Consider the following 18584-nt stretch of genomic DNA (forward strand, 5'->3'; position numbering starts at 1 on the left):
CTCAGCACTACTGCATTGACACATTCTAAAACAGATTTCACAGGTGGGACAAGCAGTGATAAAGCATGTATTTGCCGCTGTACCTTCTCACAACCCACCACCTTCTACAGACACTCCTCGCTAATCTATGTATAGCATGTGATCTAAGCAGATCCACAAGCCTCAGAAGGATAGATTACTCACCGTAATCGTATTTCTGATGCTTTTATCTGCTTAGATTCACATGCGCCCACCCTCCTTCCCCTGTGGAGTAGAAGGTGCATGGATGTTTTTCTGGATAGATCTACTGTTATCTGCTTTATTACAGTTGTACTCACACTACACTTCATCCTACCTCATGTCAGAACCAAAACAATCTGAGGGACCGCAACGCGTGAAGGACCATGGGTACAGTAGACGTCACACTAGGGATAGTATTACTGGCACGCCCTATCGACATCCCTTTTTGAGTTTCAAAAGCAAAAAATGTAATACTCTGCAGTTACCACTATATGTCGACCTATGCATAGCATGGTGTTGAACGGAGCTGATGCGGAGCCGTGCTGTGCCCCTGCTAGGCAACATTTTTCAAAGGACAGCTGCGCTGCGATAGGAATGTCATAAATGAGGAATCAGTGGAAGGAACGTTCATCAGAAAGAACATTACCGGGAGGCAAGTAATTTGTTAATCTTTCTGAACAGTTTTCAAGCAGAATTTTCTTTTTCCAATTAATGTTGTCTCATGTAGCCATAGTGGCAGTTTGCACTAATTTCCCAATCTTTTTTGCTAGTACCTGATGCACCGCAGCACCTCAACCTGGCACTAAATAAAGAAGTTGAAGGCTCCATTCATGCTTGTTGGACTCCTCCATCAAAGGCTCATGGCTCAATCCGAGAATACATTGTAAGTATTTTTCCACAGCCAACCGTGATTACAGATGGAGTCATCTGCACGTAACCCATTCTTTGCAATTATATGACAAATAGTGTTGGAACACAAATATTGCAATACAAGGGAATCCAGTGATACCTTTTGTAAGTGTTGCCAAGGCACTGGTAGGTGAGGAATGAGTTAATCATTTAGACATTTAGTGTTGCTGAAGAACAGAAGTACAGCTGAAAATGCTTGTCCTGCGGAAAGCCATCTCCATGAAGGCTAGCCTCTTATTGCTTCAGATGTTAGTTTTTCCACTCTACTCTTGCATACTGGCTTGTCCTTTCCTAATTTCTTCACGCAACACCACTTGTGTGTTGAGTAAACCTGTGCCAAAACTGTGACCTAGGGATGTCAAATCCATCAGTGGTCCTCTCGTGTGTGCCTCACTTAGGTTTTGTTTTCAGATTCGACCGTCAGCCATGCATTGGGTGGTATTTTTGTATGTGTTTTTGCAATTACATTCTGTATTTTGCCCATTCCCGACTTTCGGGATGGAGCGTGAACTCTGCAGGCCACATGTCTATGGGTAAACCCCACTGAACCCGAAAATGCTACCTCTAGCATATGCACCATCTTAAATTGTGTTTTCTGGTACTAAATTTCCTGTTCTCAATAACATGACTAACATTTCTTTTCATCTGTAGTTTTTAGTGTTATATACATTTTTAAATATAAAATGTATTCACTCTTACTGAGATTTTTCCTATAGCCCTCGGGCGAATGTAATTAATTCATCTATGTCAAGTGAAAGACGGGGTTCAAACCAGAAGATACTCCTTCTTGGTGCCAATGGCACAGCAGTCTGGCTTCACTCAAGATCAAGGAAGGAAGGCTGGCGCTGAGCTACAGTTATTACCACTAGACATGCCAAGTGAATACACTGCACAGATGCACTGGAAAGCATAAACTATTATAGGGTTGCACATAATGCACACAGTTCAAATAAGTAGGTGCATTTAAATACATTGGAGCAGTATATATGTAAAAATAGGTAAGGGTCTTGGCAGACATTTCCCAGCCGCCCCATCCAGTAGCAAAATATTTTACCTGCACCTGGTGGCATACTGAGCACATTATAATGCTACAGTAGGGGTGTGGAGAAAAAGGGGGCCATACACAACCGTAAAATGCAGTTGCAGTAATATGGACCCACAACGGGCAGTATATGAACTGTCCTTGTATTCTCTAGAAACCTCTAGTACATTGTAACACAGGTCGCACACAGGTAGCTCATAGACCCAAAGTAACACCTAGAGGGGAAAAAAGGGGTTACAAACTCTCAACAGTGCCCATAATTCAATAGGGTTAGACGTGCAATAGCAAACCTATTGGCTCTCTACATATCTAGGAATGAATGCATACAATGTAATCACAGATACAGTATCCCAAAGCATTTCTATGGCAGGAGAATGGTGATTTCATAAATTTAAATCTGAGGCAATAGCTAAAATTCCATTCTTTGAAAACTCCAGGTAACCACGAAAAATGGTAAAGTTCAGGTAATTAGTCAATTCAGCAGTGGTTTTAAAACAGTTACATGTTCTCTCTAGGAGTAAGCGGGGCAAAGTCCATGGTGATAGACATAGTTACAGGATAAAGTCAGGTAAATACTTGTTCTATCACATAAACATAGGCAAAGAAGCAACCAACCCAAGGGGTATGCCAGAGAAAAACCCTTTTTGAGCTCTATTAGTGGTTTTGAGACTAAACCAACCAACTTGAGAAGGAAGGATACCAGGCAGGATGCAAGTCAACAGTCCAGGGGCCATTCAAAATCCCACTACTCCTCGACTTGTGGAAACCCTAAGCAAGATCCCAAAGAAAGTAAGACCCCAGGATCCAGTGACATAAACACACAATGCCATTTGCTCAAGATTTCTCAGAGGATGCAGAAAACAAAAATAGTGTTTTTCACAGGGCTGGTGAGAGAATCCAATGCAATGGGCAGTGAACCCTGGACCAGCAACGACTCATTAGGAAAGAAATAAAGAATAATCAATGTATCCAGGATGATGGCCCCACTAGCGAGAAGTGAAAGTAGTGACATGGAAGACACCAAGTGGATGTCGGAACCAGGCCAAGGATAATCAAGAAAGCTTGAGAGGCAAAACGAGGCAGTCAGTCCATGATGGGGGCAAAGGTTGGGAGCTACCCAGGATGAGCCACGATGTAGATGCAGCAGAGTATTGGAAGCCCATCACTCTGCTGGGCCAGGGATGGTCCCTACATTGAAGCACTTGGTCTCTGACTGTTTTGTCAGAAAGTAACACTGCAGCGACCAATGAATGCTCGGAGTGCTGGAGATTCTGTCCATCTAGCAAGGAGGACTGCGAGGGGGGGGTGGGGCAGGGGGGACAACCCATCCAGAAGCTTTAAGAGGAAACTGGGACAAGAGATAAAGGAAACGGGGCCTATCCAGTATGGTTTCTAAGGTGGATTTCATAAATCGGCCCTGTTGGGAGTATTCTAACAGGACACCCTATTATGGTGAACAGAGAAGACACAATGAGGCTTAGTCCCAAGAATATTTGTGATGTCATCTTTGATGTCATGGGTGTTATTCTTAGCAGTGCACGGTGGTGGCTTGAGTTATGGTTGCTTAGCTTACCATGACTGGTGAATTTCAGGGGGCTTTCAGTTTTACTTGTAACCATAACGTCCCCTTAAAATTTTTTAATTGAATTTCATAGGTTTTTATTAGTGCAACTTAACCATAATGTCTACGAACATCTGACATAATTGCGGACCTTCCGGACAGTGCCACATGACCATATGCTGGCGCACGGCATGATGACGTGTCCGAGAACCCGACCGCACTTCATGATAAGATCCGTGCTTGGCGGACAGTTCGGAACTGCATTTTCTACTGATCTAGGAACTTTCAACTTCACAATTTCCCTTGCACAGCTCCAACACCTATTCCTACTCCTCCATTAACAATCTAGTACACAGTACGTACTTTTAGCAAAACTGATATTTATCTTAAAATGGAATCTGCTTATGCCATCCCTCTTCCGCAAGAGACACCACCACTGCTGTAATTAGGGAGCATGAGAAACACTGCCTTAGAAATAACACAGGCACAACATTTTCCCATGTCCACCTGCCCTTCCATATTAGTGTTTGGTGCCTCTTCCCTCATTTCCCTCACCACCTTTCGTTCTAAGCTCTCCTGCCAAAAAAAATGCATCCAAAAACAATATAAGAAATGTTCCTTTAGGAACCACCTTTCACAGTTAAAAAATAGAATAAAAAAAAATGTATGGACTCCATCTACTTTATTTCTCAGTAAAGTACATAGACTCAATAAGATTTTCCAACATTTCCATTTGCATTTTGTGTTCTGCCCATGGCAATATTGTGGCGTTTATCCCCCGTTCCAGGGATGGAACGGTGGATACCGACCTGGCAGCCCAAGTTATCAGCCCAAGAAAAGCAAGTGTGGATAATGAGGTCTCCGGACCATTATCCCACCCCCCCATTCCAGCCCCTGTAATGGGGGATGAAGGCCGTTAGCACCCTAGGTTCCCAAAGTGGGAACCCCTGGGGCTAAAAAAAGGATTTTTCTTCCTACACCGAAAAGCCTGCGGCATCCCGGTGTAGGAAGGAAAATCCTTGTCCAAGATGGCCACCATGGAAAGGGAAGGCGGGGTTCCGTACAGGGCCCCTCTTCGCTTTCCATGCCAGCCTGCAGATGGTGAAAAGAGAACCCTATGACCATATTACGACATTTTTCTTCCCTTTCAAACCTCTCCCAATTTTGAATAACTTTACCACAAAGCCAGTCCCAGATGGACATTGCCACTTTAACCCCATGTGTTGTCCCTCATGGTCATGGTCATGGCCAGTAGCCTGATTGTCCGGATCATGACCTTATTCCATGACCCGGACAATCTGGCCACTGCCCATGGCCACAGGCTACACCTCAGTCACCAAAGGTAAATCACTATTTTTTGTACCTACATTATGACACTTGTCAAAAAACTAAATCCATTCAGACTTTCCGAAAACATTTATATCTAGATCAATAATCTTTTTGCAAACCTTTGTGTGTAGATTTGTCAAATGGGACCACATTTATAAGCCTTTACAATAATTTGGGACCCCCCTCTAATTTTGACCCTCTTGACAAAATCTCACTAAACTTTGCAAAAACATTTATATCTAGTTCTATTATCAGTTTTCCAAATTAATTGTCCATTCGTCAAATGGCACCTAATTTATAAGCCTTTACATTATTTTGAACCCCCCCCCCCCCCCCCACACCCTCTAATTTTGCCCCCTCTTGACAGAATCCCACCAAACACATTCGGAATCAGGACGGGAATATAATTGCAAAATTTCATCCGGTTTCATTGAGTGGAGCCAAAGTTACATGCCATCCAAAAACTCCCCCGAAACATCTGAAGTGTCCCCGAACTTCTCAGGACTGTTCGTGAACATCCGAACTGTTTGAGGACTTTCGCGGCAAAAACCACCCATTTTTTGCTTCTTGCAGCCATATTCCTTCCCATCCTCATCACCCCTCACCTCCCCAGAGATTATTTGTTAAGTTTGACAAGTGCAATGTTGTGTTTTTTTTTATCTGTTTTTACTGTGATGTCCGCGGACACCGGCCGATATCCGAGATGGTGGCCGTTTCCAAAAATCTGACGCTCCTCACGCCAACCAATCAGCGAACACGTTGTATGTCTGCGGACATGACGCAAGTCTATTAGCCAATCAGTGTCCTGTCTGCGGAGCGAACAGGGAAGTGTGTCTGCGGAGCAGAGACAGATATCACTATTTTTTTGCCTTACGTTTTAGGTTGTTTAAAAAAAAGTCTGGACTGATTCACACCAAATTAACAAAAGCACGCTTTCGGGACCAAGCCGCCGCGCCTGCCGCGAATTTGGTGAAAATACGTCCAGCGGTTTGGGCTGTAGGCGTGAGCAACGTTTTTTCCCGTTATGTCTATGGGGGAAAAAATTGTTGCCCCCCCCCCCCTATAACTTTGCTCCCCCCTTCACCAAACCTCACCAAACTTTGCAAAGAAATTCAGAGAGGGCCATATACTTTTCTTTGCAAAGCTTGGTTCCACAAGGAAATTGTTTGTAATACCAAAATCAATAGAAAAACCCAAGGCATTAGCTCCTCCCTTTACCCTATCTAAGGTAGACTGACATGGCAAAATCAGCTTTCACGAAAGTCAACAAAGCCAGGACCCTGCTCCGGGAGGCTCAAAAACAACTTTCAGACCAAATAGATCACTCAGTAGGAGCATCGATCATATGCCAAAAGGAACCTTTCCAATTTAAAAAATGTCACCACAGACAAAATACTAAGAACACTAATTTCAATGAGACCTGCCACATGTGCAGAAAATGCCATTTCCCCCAAAACTCATCTTGGAAAATGCTAACATCTTCGGTGAACGCATACTTCCATGATGGACGTGTCCCAGGAAGCGTCAAATCAGTTACCGTCATGCCTTTAGCAAAGAAACCGGATTCTGATCAGAGACCCTGGCAATCTGAGACTGATAACAAATTACAATTTCTTGCTAAAAGTACTTGACAAGATAGCAACTGCCCAACTTCAAGCGTGCGTTGAATCCAGTAATGTGTTACACAGCCAGTAATCTGGATTTCGCACAGCTCATAGTAAGGAGACCGCATTGTTGGACCTGCAGTCACACATGCTAAACATCGTGGAAAAGGGGAACACAGGTCTCCTTATGCTGCTAGACCTTGGTGCGGCCATTGATCTCATTGACCATAATCAACTCAAACTGGCTTTAGCGAAGGTCGCAAATTGCACCCCAGAAGCAATTTGATGGCTGGCCTCTTTCTTGTCAGACAGAAAATCCAGGGTTCACTGGGGTAACAACTTCTCTTTTGTGGAGACAATGTACTGCAGCATGCCTCAAGGAGCCAGCCTGTCTCCTCTACTCTTTAATCTGTACACAAGATTCTTATGTCTGGTCCTTGACAAATTGTATGTCTTTTTCACCAACTATGCCTACGACACTCAGCTGGTGGTGGAACTGAGTGGAGACTACAAACAGGATAGCGCAAGAGTGGAAGAAATCTACAAATAAATTGAGAACTGGATGAATAACAACTGGCTATGTCTTAATGCAAATAAAACTGAGCTAATGATCTTGTGTCCGAGCCATGCCAAAGCCAAACATAATTGCTCATATCAATCCTTCCAAATAAACAACATCCAAATCAAAGCGGTAGACAGAGTAAAAACATTAGGGATTCACATGGATTTGTCCATGAGCGCCAAAGCCCATGTTCTTCAATTAATCAAGAACTGCGCTCATCACCTTTGTCTCCTAAAGTCAATACGCCCCTACCTAAGCAAAGAAAATTGCGCAACAATAGCTAGAGCCACCATCGTATCTAGGCTGGATTACTACAAGGCCCTTACATTGGTAGCAAATAAGGGTCACATCGCCAAATGCCAAAACATCCAAAATAATGCGGTAAGGATTATTAAAAGGAAGTCCAAAAAGGAACACATAAGCGAGGATACAAGGAATCTACACTGCTTAGCCATTGAGGAAATAATTGCATTTAAGGCTATGACGATGACACACAGATGCATACACAGGTCTGCCCCTTCTTACCTGAAAAACAAACTGATCACAAACATACCAAGACGGACACTCAGGTCGGATTCAAATGGTCAAATCGAAATTGCCAGATTCAATAAGGCTAACTGACTTGGGAAAGCCTTCCATATTAAAGCATTCTCAATGTGGAACAATTTGCCCATCTCTGTAAGACTAGAACAAAAATACACAAGCTTCCGGAAAAATCTCGAGACTCGTCTGTTCAAATGATAAACCCAGCCCGAATGACTTGGTCTCGGGGTAATCAAAAAGCGTGTCTGGATTATATATTTGTATCCCTGAACTTGATTCCTGAAGTTATCTCTCTGACATTGATTTCTAGCAACAAGAATGATCATTGTCTAATACTGTTGGCATCAAAGGGTGAGCAGAAATGTCCCACTTCAAACATTCTTAGGAATATGCAAGTTTTGTCTGGAAGAAATAGGCTAAGAATCTATCCCTATGATACACCAGGGATATCGGCAAAGTTCAAAGCTGCTAGCGGGTTCAGTAACATCCCCCTAGATTACTGCTGGGGTTTTCTAGCCTTTCAAGCTAAAAGGCCAAGGAGGTTGTAAATCTGAATTTAAATCTCAACCTACTTACAAAAAGGAAGTGGTAGAAATGAGCAAAATGTGTCAATCTAATTTAAGAAAACTGGATCAATTGCCAATAGAAAAATGTATTAGATTAAGGAAAAAAAGGAAACAACAATACAGAAATTGGTTATTGAACTCACAAGCCCAACGTTTCCAATTAGATGCAGAAATGATGCTTAAAACTATATGTAAATGTAATAGGCAAAATGTTTGGCAGCTGTTAAATAAACAAATGGCACAGAGGGCTCTTTAACGGCTTCAGTATCTGAAGACCGGTGGGTTGCACATTTTTCAAGTCTGTTTGCTAAAATGGGGGCAAGGGCATCAGGATTAACTATTGAGTCAATTGACTTTGACAAGGAGGACGTCTTAATGCTGATGAGGAACCTAAATACATCACAAGCTTATGGCCCTGATGGTCTGTCTAACAATATACTTAGATCTAATCCAGAAGCATGGGCAGACTTTTTGTGTAATTATATTTTCTCATTTTCTAAAGGTAAAAACGTGCCCGCAACTTGGAAAACGGCCCTAATAGTCCCCATTTACAGGAAGGTTAACAGGGAGGATCCTTGTAATTATCGACCAATTGCCCTCCTTGATACATTGGGGAAACTGCTTGCAGCAATCTTGCTGCACCATCTCACAACTTGAGCTGGGAACAATGGCTGTACTGATCCTAGACGGACAGGATTTGTGAAGGGCGTGGGTTTTTGTATTTGTTCATTTGTATGGTGCTCCCAGCCCATGGGCATCTGGTGGCATTTCTTACATAGGTTGCAGAAGTACAGAGGCAATAACAATTTACAATTTACAAGAAAGGGAGAGCATTGATATACAAGATTTACATAATTACATAGGTATATTTCTTATAAATTGCAAGAGGAGCTAATCTTAATCTTTTCCTGTTGAAATGTATATTTCTTAAGGCCAGAACTGAAATCTATCTGTCCTTTATTGATTTGGTGCAGGCGTTTGAGTGTCAACAGGAGCAGATTTTGGCAGAAATTGATTGGTTGGGAATGCCCTCTGTTTGGTAGATTCCATTAAAATACTGTATTCCGCTACCTCAGTCCAAGTCAGGCTTTCTCGAGAAGGAGCGTTTTCTAAAAGATTGATACTTTTCATGGCCTTAAGCAGGGTTGCCCATTGGCCCCTGTGTTATTCAATCTTTATTTGTCAGACTTGAGCAAAAACCAGAGGGCTATTGTGGCCTACCCGTTGAACGTTACTGGCCAACCTGTTGTGTGGATTGTATATGCCGACGATCTGGTCATGATTGACCCAACACCTATTGGCTCACAGTAGCGACTGACACAGCTGGTATCCTGTATTAGGGGGAATAGCCTGTTATTCGGCTGGAGCCGGGGAAACCGGGAAGGACAATTCAAATGCTATGTGGGAGGTAAAACCATAGAACAGGTACGCTCTTAAGTATTTGGGTGTCTTTATTGACTGCAGCATCAGAGAACAAGAATGGGAGCTGTCCCTGAGAGTAGAGGCTAAAAGCTTATCGACACAAGGGTTGATGCTCCATAGCAAATACGGTAAGTTTACTATGTGCCCAATTGTCATCTTTTACAAACAAAATGTATCTCCAATCTTTACTTATGGTGCTGAAATGGCCTTGAATTTGTCTTAGGAAGTTTGGGACAGAGTTGAAGCTATTTCTTGGCTCGGAGTTCTGTGCCTACCTGCAAGCTTCCCAGTGACTTTACAGTCAATAGTTCTCTGGAGGTCTGTCTTTGTTTCGTAGATGCATAATGGACGATGTTCTACCAGCGTTTGTGATTTTGAGACACAATCCGGTGGAGAATTCCGATTGGCTAATCAACGGATGGAAGCTCAAATGTTTTCAGTGGTTAAGCAGCCTGGATATACCGTTAGAGGTATTAAAAATAAATCCAGAAAAGGTTTAAGAAGGATACTCCTCCAGGATTGGATTAAAATGCAGGACAGAAGAAGTAGGTATAGATTATCGTTAGACCTTTCTCATGAGTGACGAGCAGCTAACCAATACCACTCTACTTGATGAAGTTCCCCTGCCCCGGGATATAGAGATCTATTTATGCATCTGCGGTTGAATCTCCTCCCTACTGTAGAAGTATTATCCCTCAGGTGACAAGTAGATGAAACTGAATTCACATGCAGATTCTGTAAAGAGATTGCTATGAATGAGTCTATCAAACGTCTGGTGGTTCAATGTAGAGCAGTGCTTTGTTTGAGAAAAATATTTTGGCATGGTGGGTCGAAGGTTTCAAACCTTGACTGCTGATTGGTGTGACATGTTTTTAGTAAGAGAACAGAATAGTATGATTTTCATGGTTTTGAAATTTTTAGAAATCGTGCCTGGATGCACTTAATGATGGATCATGAATGGAAAGAATAATTGGATTAAGTGCATTATATGAGCTCCGAATTTTGTGGATGTTTTGATTTTGTTAATCGACTTAATAATGTGGAAGGTTTGAAATAAACCAATCATGAATTGAAAAAGAATGTTCTCTCCAGGAGAATGGCTCCCTTCTCCTGGTGTGATTCTGTACAAGTTCCAATAGAACCAGGGGGAATTACTCCCTTCCCCTGATGTCTTGATACAATGCACAACAAGGCCAGGGGGAATAAGCCCTTTCCCTGGTTTCACCAACTTGACTTCTATTTCAGGACCAGGAGAATACCTCCCTTCTCTTTGTCTGCTCCTGACACACAAACCCAGGGGGAATGACTCCCTTCCCCTGACGTCTCTCTTCTTCTGCTTTACCAGGCAAATGAGTCCCTTCTCCTGGTATTACTTGATATTTAGTGTTTTCAGATTGATGCATGCTTTGCCTTGATAACTTGCTGTCAACAATGTCCCAACTCTTCTTAGGATCCCAGATCGTTTTATTGTGATTAGTGGACTGGTTCACTTTCCTGCCAAGGACTGCCATTAGGAAGATTACTCGTAACATCCAGTTCGATATACTCACATTCAGTATTTCCAATTAACTTGTATTTATTATCAAGCTTTATGCCCCTTCTGGTTCCGGGGTTACACAAGTTACCTTTGCTGGATTTGGGATGCTCTGCCTGTTCTTCCTGGGGTCTTGCTTTCTTCAGGAGCTTTGCACGGGCCTGCCTTCTCTCTGTGGCTCCTGCCCCACCTTCCTGGCTAGTGGAGCCAGCACTGTAGGTGCTGGTGCAGGACCAAGGTAGTGCCCCTGCTCCTCATCCTCCAGCCGTGTGCCCGACCTGCTCCACACCACTGAGCTCCAAGGACTCTCGCTGCCTGCTTCTTGTCTCCAACCGATCACTGCTTTTGCCTTCTCCCGAGCGTTCTCTGCTGTGCCTTTGATTTTCCTGGGCTGGACTGTCTTCTGTGCAGCTTTCCTTCTTGGCTGGCTCGCATCCAGGCTTGTTCTCTCCTTCACTCAGTCCGACACTGATTTTTATGCTGTTTTGATGATCACTTCCACACGAGAAATCACACGTTTTCTCTTCTTCCACAAGTCACTCTTCATGGCTCCATGGGGCCACCTCAGCTCAGTAATTGCATTTGGGTTAACCTTTGCTTCTGGGGCGATCTTCTTCTCAGTTGGTAAAAGTGACCTGATGATAAAATAGCACATGATTGTGTCAGCAGGTGTGTGCGAAAAGGTGCTAGAGGTTTCAGGTAGGTTGGGGTTTGGGTGTTGTGCCGTCTGTCACCCAGGTGGTCATTCTTATATCCAGTAAGGGAGTCCCTCCACATGAAGTCCTACCCCATTAAATCACCCCTTGGGGGGTCTATTGGGGTTGCAGCCTCACCTCCCTACCCTCACGAGAAAGGGGTCCCCCCTGGGGAGAAGTGATGACACCTAGTGAATCGCCACACCACCCAATCGACAATAGAACAAGAGCCCAAAATGATGGAATTTCCAATCGGGGTTCTATGAAAAATATAAATACTTCAATTAAAGACATGTCACATGGTAGAGGGAACAAACTGACACCAGAATAACTTTAACAGGTTTCATTAAAAAAAAGTAAAACCTATGACTATTGCATCGAAATTGGTTCAGGATGGCTGTAACAAAGACTCAAGATTATAAGTAAAGCACAGCAAACGGAAAGGCATTCAGGAAGTTCCTGACAGGAAGGTCTTCTGTTTTGGTCGCTTTAGCATTGTCCATCACTACTTCTATGGGCCAAAAGCCCATTTCTGCCCCTGGATTTGGGGATTCCTCCGTTTGGCAAGTGTTCCAAAAGACCACCCGCCCCACTTTCACTGGCGCTCTCCTTCACTGTTACGTATTTCCCTCTTCTGTGACCAAGGGGCTCTCCCTCTTTGTTGTTTTACTCAGGGATATGGTGTCCTACTCACCCTTACACACCCAGCAAAATAGTACCCTGCTCATTCCCACAGAATATAGTGCCCTGCTCAGTAATCCATACTCTGGTATAAAGTGACCTGCTTAGTCTTCCATGGATATAGTGCGCTGCTCAATCGCTCTCTTCACTGTAGCACAGCCTTCTTCTGGATTCCAGGGGCTGCACTCCTCTGTTGCACATCCCCATCTTCTGGGGTTAATGTCACTCCCTCGTTTGCTATGTCTCACAGATCCCTTCTCTTGGTTCAGTGGGCTCTTTCTTTTGTCCTCAAGGGGCCCTCCTCCTTCACTAGAACCAGCTCTCTTCTAGGATCTCGCCTCTTCCTCACAGAAGCACCCCCTCTTCTGGGGTTTGTGTGGGGAGTGGGGGCATTGCTCTCTCTCTGGAGAACACCCTTCTTCTGGGGTTCAGGGGGCTCCTCTCCCCCTCACTAGAACAGACACCACTTTTGGGTTTCAGGTGGGCTACTCACCCACCTCAATGGAGGGCACCCCTCTTCTCAGGGGGCTCCTCTCCCCCCTAACTGACACAGATCCCTCATTAAGTGTTCAGTGTGTTTGTCGTGCCCCTCACCAGAGCATGCCCCTTTTCTGTTTTTTAGATGTATGGTGTTAATCTTCCCTCACTGGAGCAGTCATCTCTCCTGCGGTTCATGGTGGGGTGATGGGAGGGGGTTCTTATCCTCCCCTTATTTGAGTCCCCCCCCACTTCTGGGTTCCATTGGGCTACCCTCACACTGGGGCAGACCACTCTTCTGTGGTTCAGGGGCCTCTTTTCACCCTCACAGAAGCACACTGCTTTTCTGGTGCTAAAAGGGTTCCCCTGCTCTGATGCTTCCTCAGCAAACTCATCTCTTCAGCTCTCATCCCAAATGACCGTGTTTTAAAGCCCTCACTGTCCTCTCATTGACTGAGGCAAACCTTTGAATTGATAGGTTATTTGATGTAATGGTACAAGCCAGGGGAAGGAAGTCTTTTAAAGGGTTGACGCTCTCTTGGATTTCTTTCTGTTGGTTTCCAAGTACACAAGCTGGTTCTTGTGTACTGCTCTGCTCCTGCCTTGCCTCCGGCATGTTCCCCTCAACAGAAGTTAATTTTGTGGGTTTCTGGTAAATAAAGTGCTACACTAAAAGGGACCGGAAAACCTCTAAGTTCCCACCTCTGCAAAACTCCTCTAAAATGCTGCTGCTGCTGATGAAGGGAAGGAATAAAAGCATTCTCCTTCACAAGTGCTGCTGCTGGGGTGGGAGTGGTTGGCATATGTTAGGTTTTTCCTTTTGAGGAGCTGAGCTGCTCCTATTGACTAATGTGTCTTTCTGAATGTGCTAGTGTTAATGTGATAGAATATTTTTCCCTGAATAACCCTCAGCCACTCTGTTATCCACTCCGGGATTTAGATTTCTAAATTTGATGCATCTTGGGAGATGAAGCCCTGAATACCCAGTTTCTTTGGGACTTGTAAGTTTCTAACTAGTTGCACACTCAAGTTTGGGTATAGTTTAGGGTTAGTCCTGTCAGTCTTACAGGCAAATTGGGTCCTGGATGCGATGTTGGCACACTGACATTCGGCCTCATTATGACCCTGTCGGTCCGGAAATACCGGTGCCGGTAAGTTTTCCAGCACCGTTGTTTTCGGACCGGTATATTACAGGTCTGCGTGGCGGAGCCGCCTTGCCCGACAGGTCTGACCCTGCTGGGCACAGCGTCCACGGTAGGCAGACCGGTCAATGAAGCAGCACCGTTAGAAACTGTGCCATTGCTTCCGTGTCCTGGATGCGATGCGACATTGGGCCTCATTATGACCTTGCCGGTCCGGAAACAACGGTGCCGGTAAGTTTTCCAGCACTGTTTCCGGACCGGACTTATTTTACTGGGTCCTGACTTTCCAGGCCGCTGGGGTTGTAATCTCCTGGTGGCACCAGGAAGTCAGGCGCTGGTAAATATTTACGGGTCCGGCGGCAACCCACCGGTAGCACTGGCACGGTTACCGCCAGACCCGTAGTGAGGCCCATTGTCACACACAAACCAATATGCATGTAGCAGTCTACAGAAAACACTTTCAAAACCCCACCCCTGTGGAAAGAAAACTGAAAATGCAGAACATAGAAAGAAAATGATTCTGGAAGAAAAGCAAGAAATTACAGCAATGTAATTTTTAAAGGGATATGCCTTTCGAGAAAAAGGTGCAAAAGGGCAGCTTATCAGTCTCTAGGTTTCTAAAAAAGGACCATGGAGCTGGACCTCACAAAAGTACCATAGTCTCTTCTTGGTGGTTGGACAGCATAGCTCGAATCTGGTTCGAATGTGGCGAGCAGTAATTCAGGTTGGGTCTGATGTAACACTCCATGCAGTGTGTCCACTAGGTAGGTTTCACAGTCGAGCTGATTCGATGCAATAAATATGGCTATGATGAGTACTCTTATGAATGCTTCCAGGGGTTCAAGCTGAGGTCTGGGTTGCTTCAAAGCAAAGATCCTGCAGTTTGAGGTAATCTCTTTTCTTGGGTGTGACAGTTCAGACTTATGAAGCTGCAAGCTTCTTGTTCCTTCCAGGCAGGTGATGCACTCTGCTGGAACAGTGCAGTGGAGAAGTGGTTCAACACAGTGGTTCAAGGGTCAAAACAAATGCAGAAGGCAGCACTGCATATCCTGGAGGGTTCAAAGGCGTTCAGACATGGTTAACTCTGGCTCGAGGATGGGTCAGTGTGGCAGAACATAGGAATCCACCTGCTATTCCTTCTCTGATGCTGTCAGTTACAATCCAGGGATGCAGGGTTAGGATGGGTCCTTTCATCTTCACTTCAAGACCAGGGAGGCTAGTTGACACCTGCAGAAGTGCTTCACCTCCAATAACCGTTGCAATGAGACGCCAAGCATATCTTAAAACCTCTGGCTTCTCACCAAATGCCAAAAACAGGTTGCTGGCCGTGCCTTTTGAAGGTGACAGGTTTTTCGGTCAGAAAGCAGACGAATCCTTGGAGAAATTAAAGGAGTCAAAATTGGCTGCTAATCTTTGGGCCTAGTGGCGCAGCCGGTCAAACCTGCCTTCAGCTTTGCCTCCACGGGTAGAGGCTATAGACGATACATGCCCTATGGCAGGAAGACATAGCTTCTTGTGAGGCAAGGGCAGAAGTGCTTCTTGCGTCCCGGCAGGGGCAGAGTGGCCTCTAGAGGCCAACAAGCAGCAGTAGCTGCAGGGTCTCCCGTGCCCTCTAATCTGCTTTGAGTTCCCCCTCCCACGATACACCAGTTGGTGGGCGGTTGGCAGGGCATTGGCCCCAGTGGCAGGAAATAACTTCGGACACCTGGGCCCTGCAGTTGATTCGGTGGGGTTATTGTCTGCCTTTCCTGAAGAGACTTCCACCTCACCCAATCCAACCGGGACAAGAGCTCCCGGAGGAACGAAAGAGCCCTGTTGTCTAAGGGTGCAGTGGGAGAGGTGCCTCCCGATCAGAGTTGGTCGAGTTGGTATTCTTGTTACTTCCTTGTGCCCAAGATGGGATGAATTCTCTGTCCCATCCTGGACCTCTGGGCCTTGAACAAGTTCCTGCGGTAGGACAAGTTCAGGATGGATGGGGGATATTCGCCACGCTCTCGAACTCCAGAACTGGCTGGTGTGGTTAGACCCTACAGGATGCTTATTTCAATGTGCCTATACACCAAAAGCACAGGAAGTTGCTAGAGTTTGTTGTCCGGTCAAAGGATCGAATACAAAGGGTCAAAAACTAAAGGATCGAATTTTTTTTTAAATTATATATTTGTTTTGGGTTTTCGTTTAGTGAAAAAGTGGTTTTACCACAAAAACAGGGTTTGGGGGGGGGACCCCATCTACCCCCCCAAAAAAATGTACAAAAAAAAAAATAATTCGATCCTTTGGTTTTCGGTCCTTTGGTGTCGATCCTTTGACCTACAACCCTACAGTTCCTTATTGGCGACAAGCACTATAAGTTCAAAGGGCTTCCGTTTGGGTTGTCCTCCATACCAAGGGTCTTCACCACGGTCATGGCAGTAGTTGCATCTCATCTCGGGAGATCCGGGGTCCATGTATTTGAGATACAAGAGCTAGTCTCATGGCCTCCTGTATTTTTCTAGTGCCAGAGGCTAGGCTGTGTCTGAGATCCCTTTAGTGGTCTCAATTTCTGGGTGCTCTCACAGATCGCCTTTCAGTGTCCAGCCAAGTAGTCCGCGAACTTGGCTGGTGGCACACCCGCAAAAATCTGTTGGCGGGGGAACCCTTCTGGCCTCTTTGGCCCCAGGCCCAGATGATCATGGATGCGTCCCTGAAGGGTTGGGGCGCTCACTGCAAGGATTTGCAGGTGATCGGCATCTGGTCTCCTTCAGAAGCCATGTGGCATATAAACAGGCTGGAGCTCCGGGCCATCAGGTCAACCCTGAGGGCCTTTGCCCCGTCTCTCAGAGGGAAGCAGGTCCTCGTCCTGACAGACAACACGGTGGCCATGCACTACCTCAACAAGAAGGGTGGCTTTCACTCCTGCCCACTCTGTGCAGAGGCAATTCGGCTGTCGTTCTGGTTGAGAGAGAGCCAAATCTCTGTCTTGGCAGTTCATCTGTCGGGGGCAGAGAACATCTTGGTGGATGCTCTGAGCAGGCAGAGCACGGTCTGACATGAGTGGGAGAGTGCCAGGAAGTCCTAGAGGAGGTTTTCACTCTCTGGGACTACCCCAGAATTGAATCTGTTCGCCACAGAGTCCAACAGGAAGTGCAAACAGTTTTACTCGAGGGAATGCTTATCGAACGGTGCACTGGGGTACGCGTTTCTGGTGCATTGGAACCTGCCTCTATATGCCTTCTCTCTGATTCCCGTCCTTCCTTGGTTTCTCAGTAGGTTGAGATTTAGAGCGACCATGATCCCGATTGCCCCGGATTGGGCAAGGAGAACATGGTTCTTGGATCTGACCATCTGTCTGCCTCACTGGTTGCCTCGGCGTCCTGATTTCCTAACCCAGTCAGAGGGTCGAGTGCTCTACCCAACCCCAGATTCCCTCAACCTACATGCGTGGCTCTTGAGAGGATTGGGGTATGGTGACTGGGACCTCTCGGAGGAGGTACTTGATGTATTGCTATACGCACGCAGACCATCTACTACATCTCTGTACATGTACAGGTGGAGAAGATTTGAGGCGTGTAGCAGGGAATGCGTGACAGACCCCATCTCTTGCCCCACCACCACAGTGATGGAGTTCCTTCTGTCACTGGCCTCTTCAGGCCTGCAGGTTGCCACAGACAACAGGTGCTTAGCGGTCCTGTCTTTGTTAGAGATCCCCACACCAAGGTTCTTTTTGCACCATTCTGGTCATGACCATTTGTTGTCCCAGATTGGGATCTTAATCTGGTTTTGACCTATTTGATGGCAGCTCTGTTTGAGTCTATGCATTAATGTTAGGCTGTTGTCCCTTAAGACAATCTCTTTGGTCACAATCACATCTGCCAGGAGGGTTAGCGACCTGCAAGCCTTGTGAGGCAAACCTCCCTTTTCTGAAGTTTTGTGAGACAGTCTCCGTTAAAGTTAGTCCTGGATTGCTTCCTAAGGTGGTTTCTGAATTTCATCTGTCCCAAAATTTTGATTTGCCTGTATTCTATCCTTCTCCACATCCCTCGAAGGAGGAAGAGCGGATCCACTGCCTTGGTTAAGCTTCTATGTCACTCGCACGTCTGAGTTTAGGAAATCAGACCAGTTTGTGGCCTATTCCTTGTCTAGAAAAGACCTTGCCATCACTAAACAAACTGTCACAGTGGATTATTTTGTGCATATTCGAATGTTACTAATCGGCAGGCAAAGAGGTTCTGGCGGGCATAAGGGCGCACTTGACCAGAGGCGTCTCTGCCTCTATGGCCCTCCAGAGAGGGGTCCCTCTTGAAGATATTTGCAGGGCGGCCACTTGGTCATCCTTGCATACCTTTAGCAAGCAATATGCCTCGGATGTTGCACAGGGAGCTGATGCTAAGATTGGTAGGGCGGTTTTACAGAATCCACTGGTTTAAATCTTTCTGCCCTGCTCTGTTATCCTAACTGCTTGGGTAATCTATCATGATGAGAAATCTGAGGGGGAAAAGCAATCCATTGAAGGAGAAATTACCTTAATGTAATATTCTTTC

The 18584-nt window shown here is 45.4% G+C and overlaps 1 protein-coding gene across 2 annotated transcripts in view; it reads left to right on the forward strand.

The window, feature by feature from the left end:
- The window catches only part of SORL1 (sortilin related receptor 1), a 1341481-nt gene that overhangs the window by 949782 nt on the left and 373115 nt on the right, over positions 1-18584 (forward strand). For both annotated transcript variants that reach the window (XM_069614318.1, XM_069614319.1), the window contains exon 36: positions 771-883. In XM_069614318.1, the coding sequence (XP_069470419.1) occupies positions 771-883 (113 nt within the window). The remainder of the gene's footprint in view (positions 1-770; positions 884-18584) is intronic.

This window comes from Ambystoma mexicanum, chromosome 9, assembly GCF_040938575.1.
Source record: "Ambystoma mexicanum isolate Mex_15411 chromosome 9, UKY_AmexF1_1, whole genome shotgun sequence".
Lineage (NCBI taxonomy): Eukaryota > Metazoa > Chordata > Amphibia > Caudata > Ambystomatidae > Ambystoma > Ambystoma mexicanum.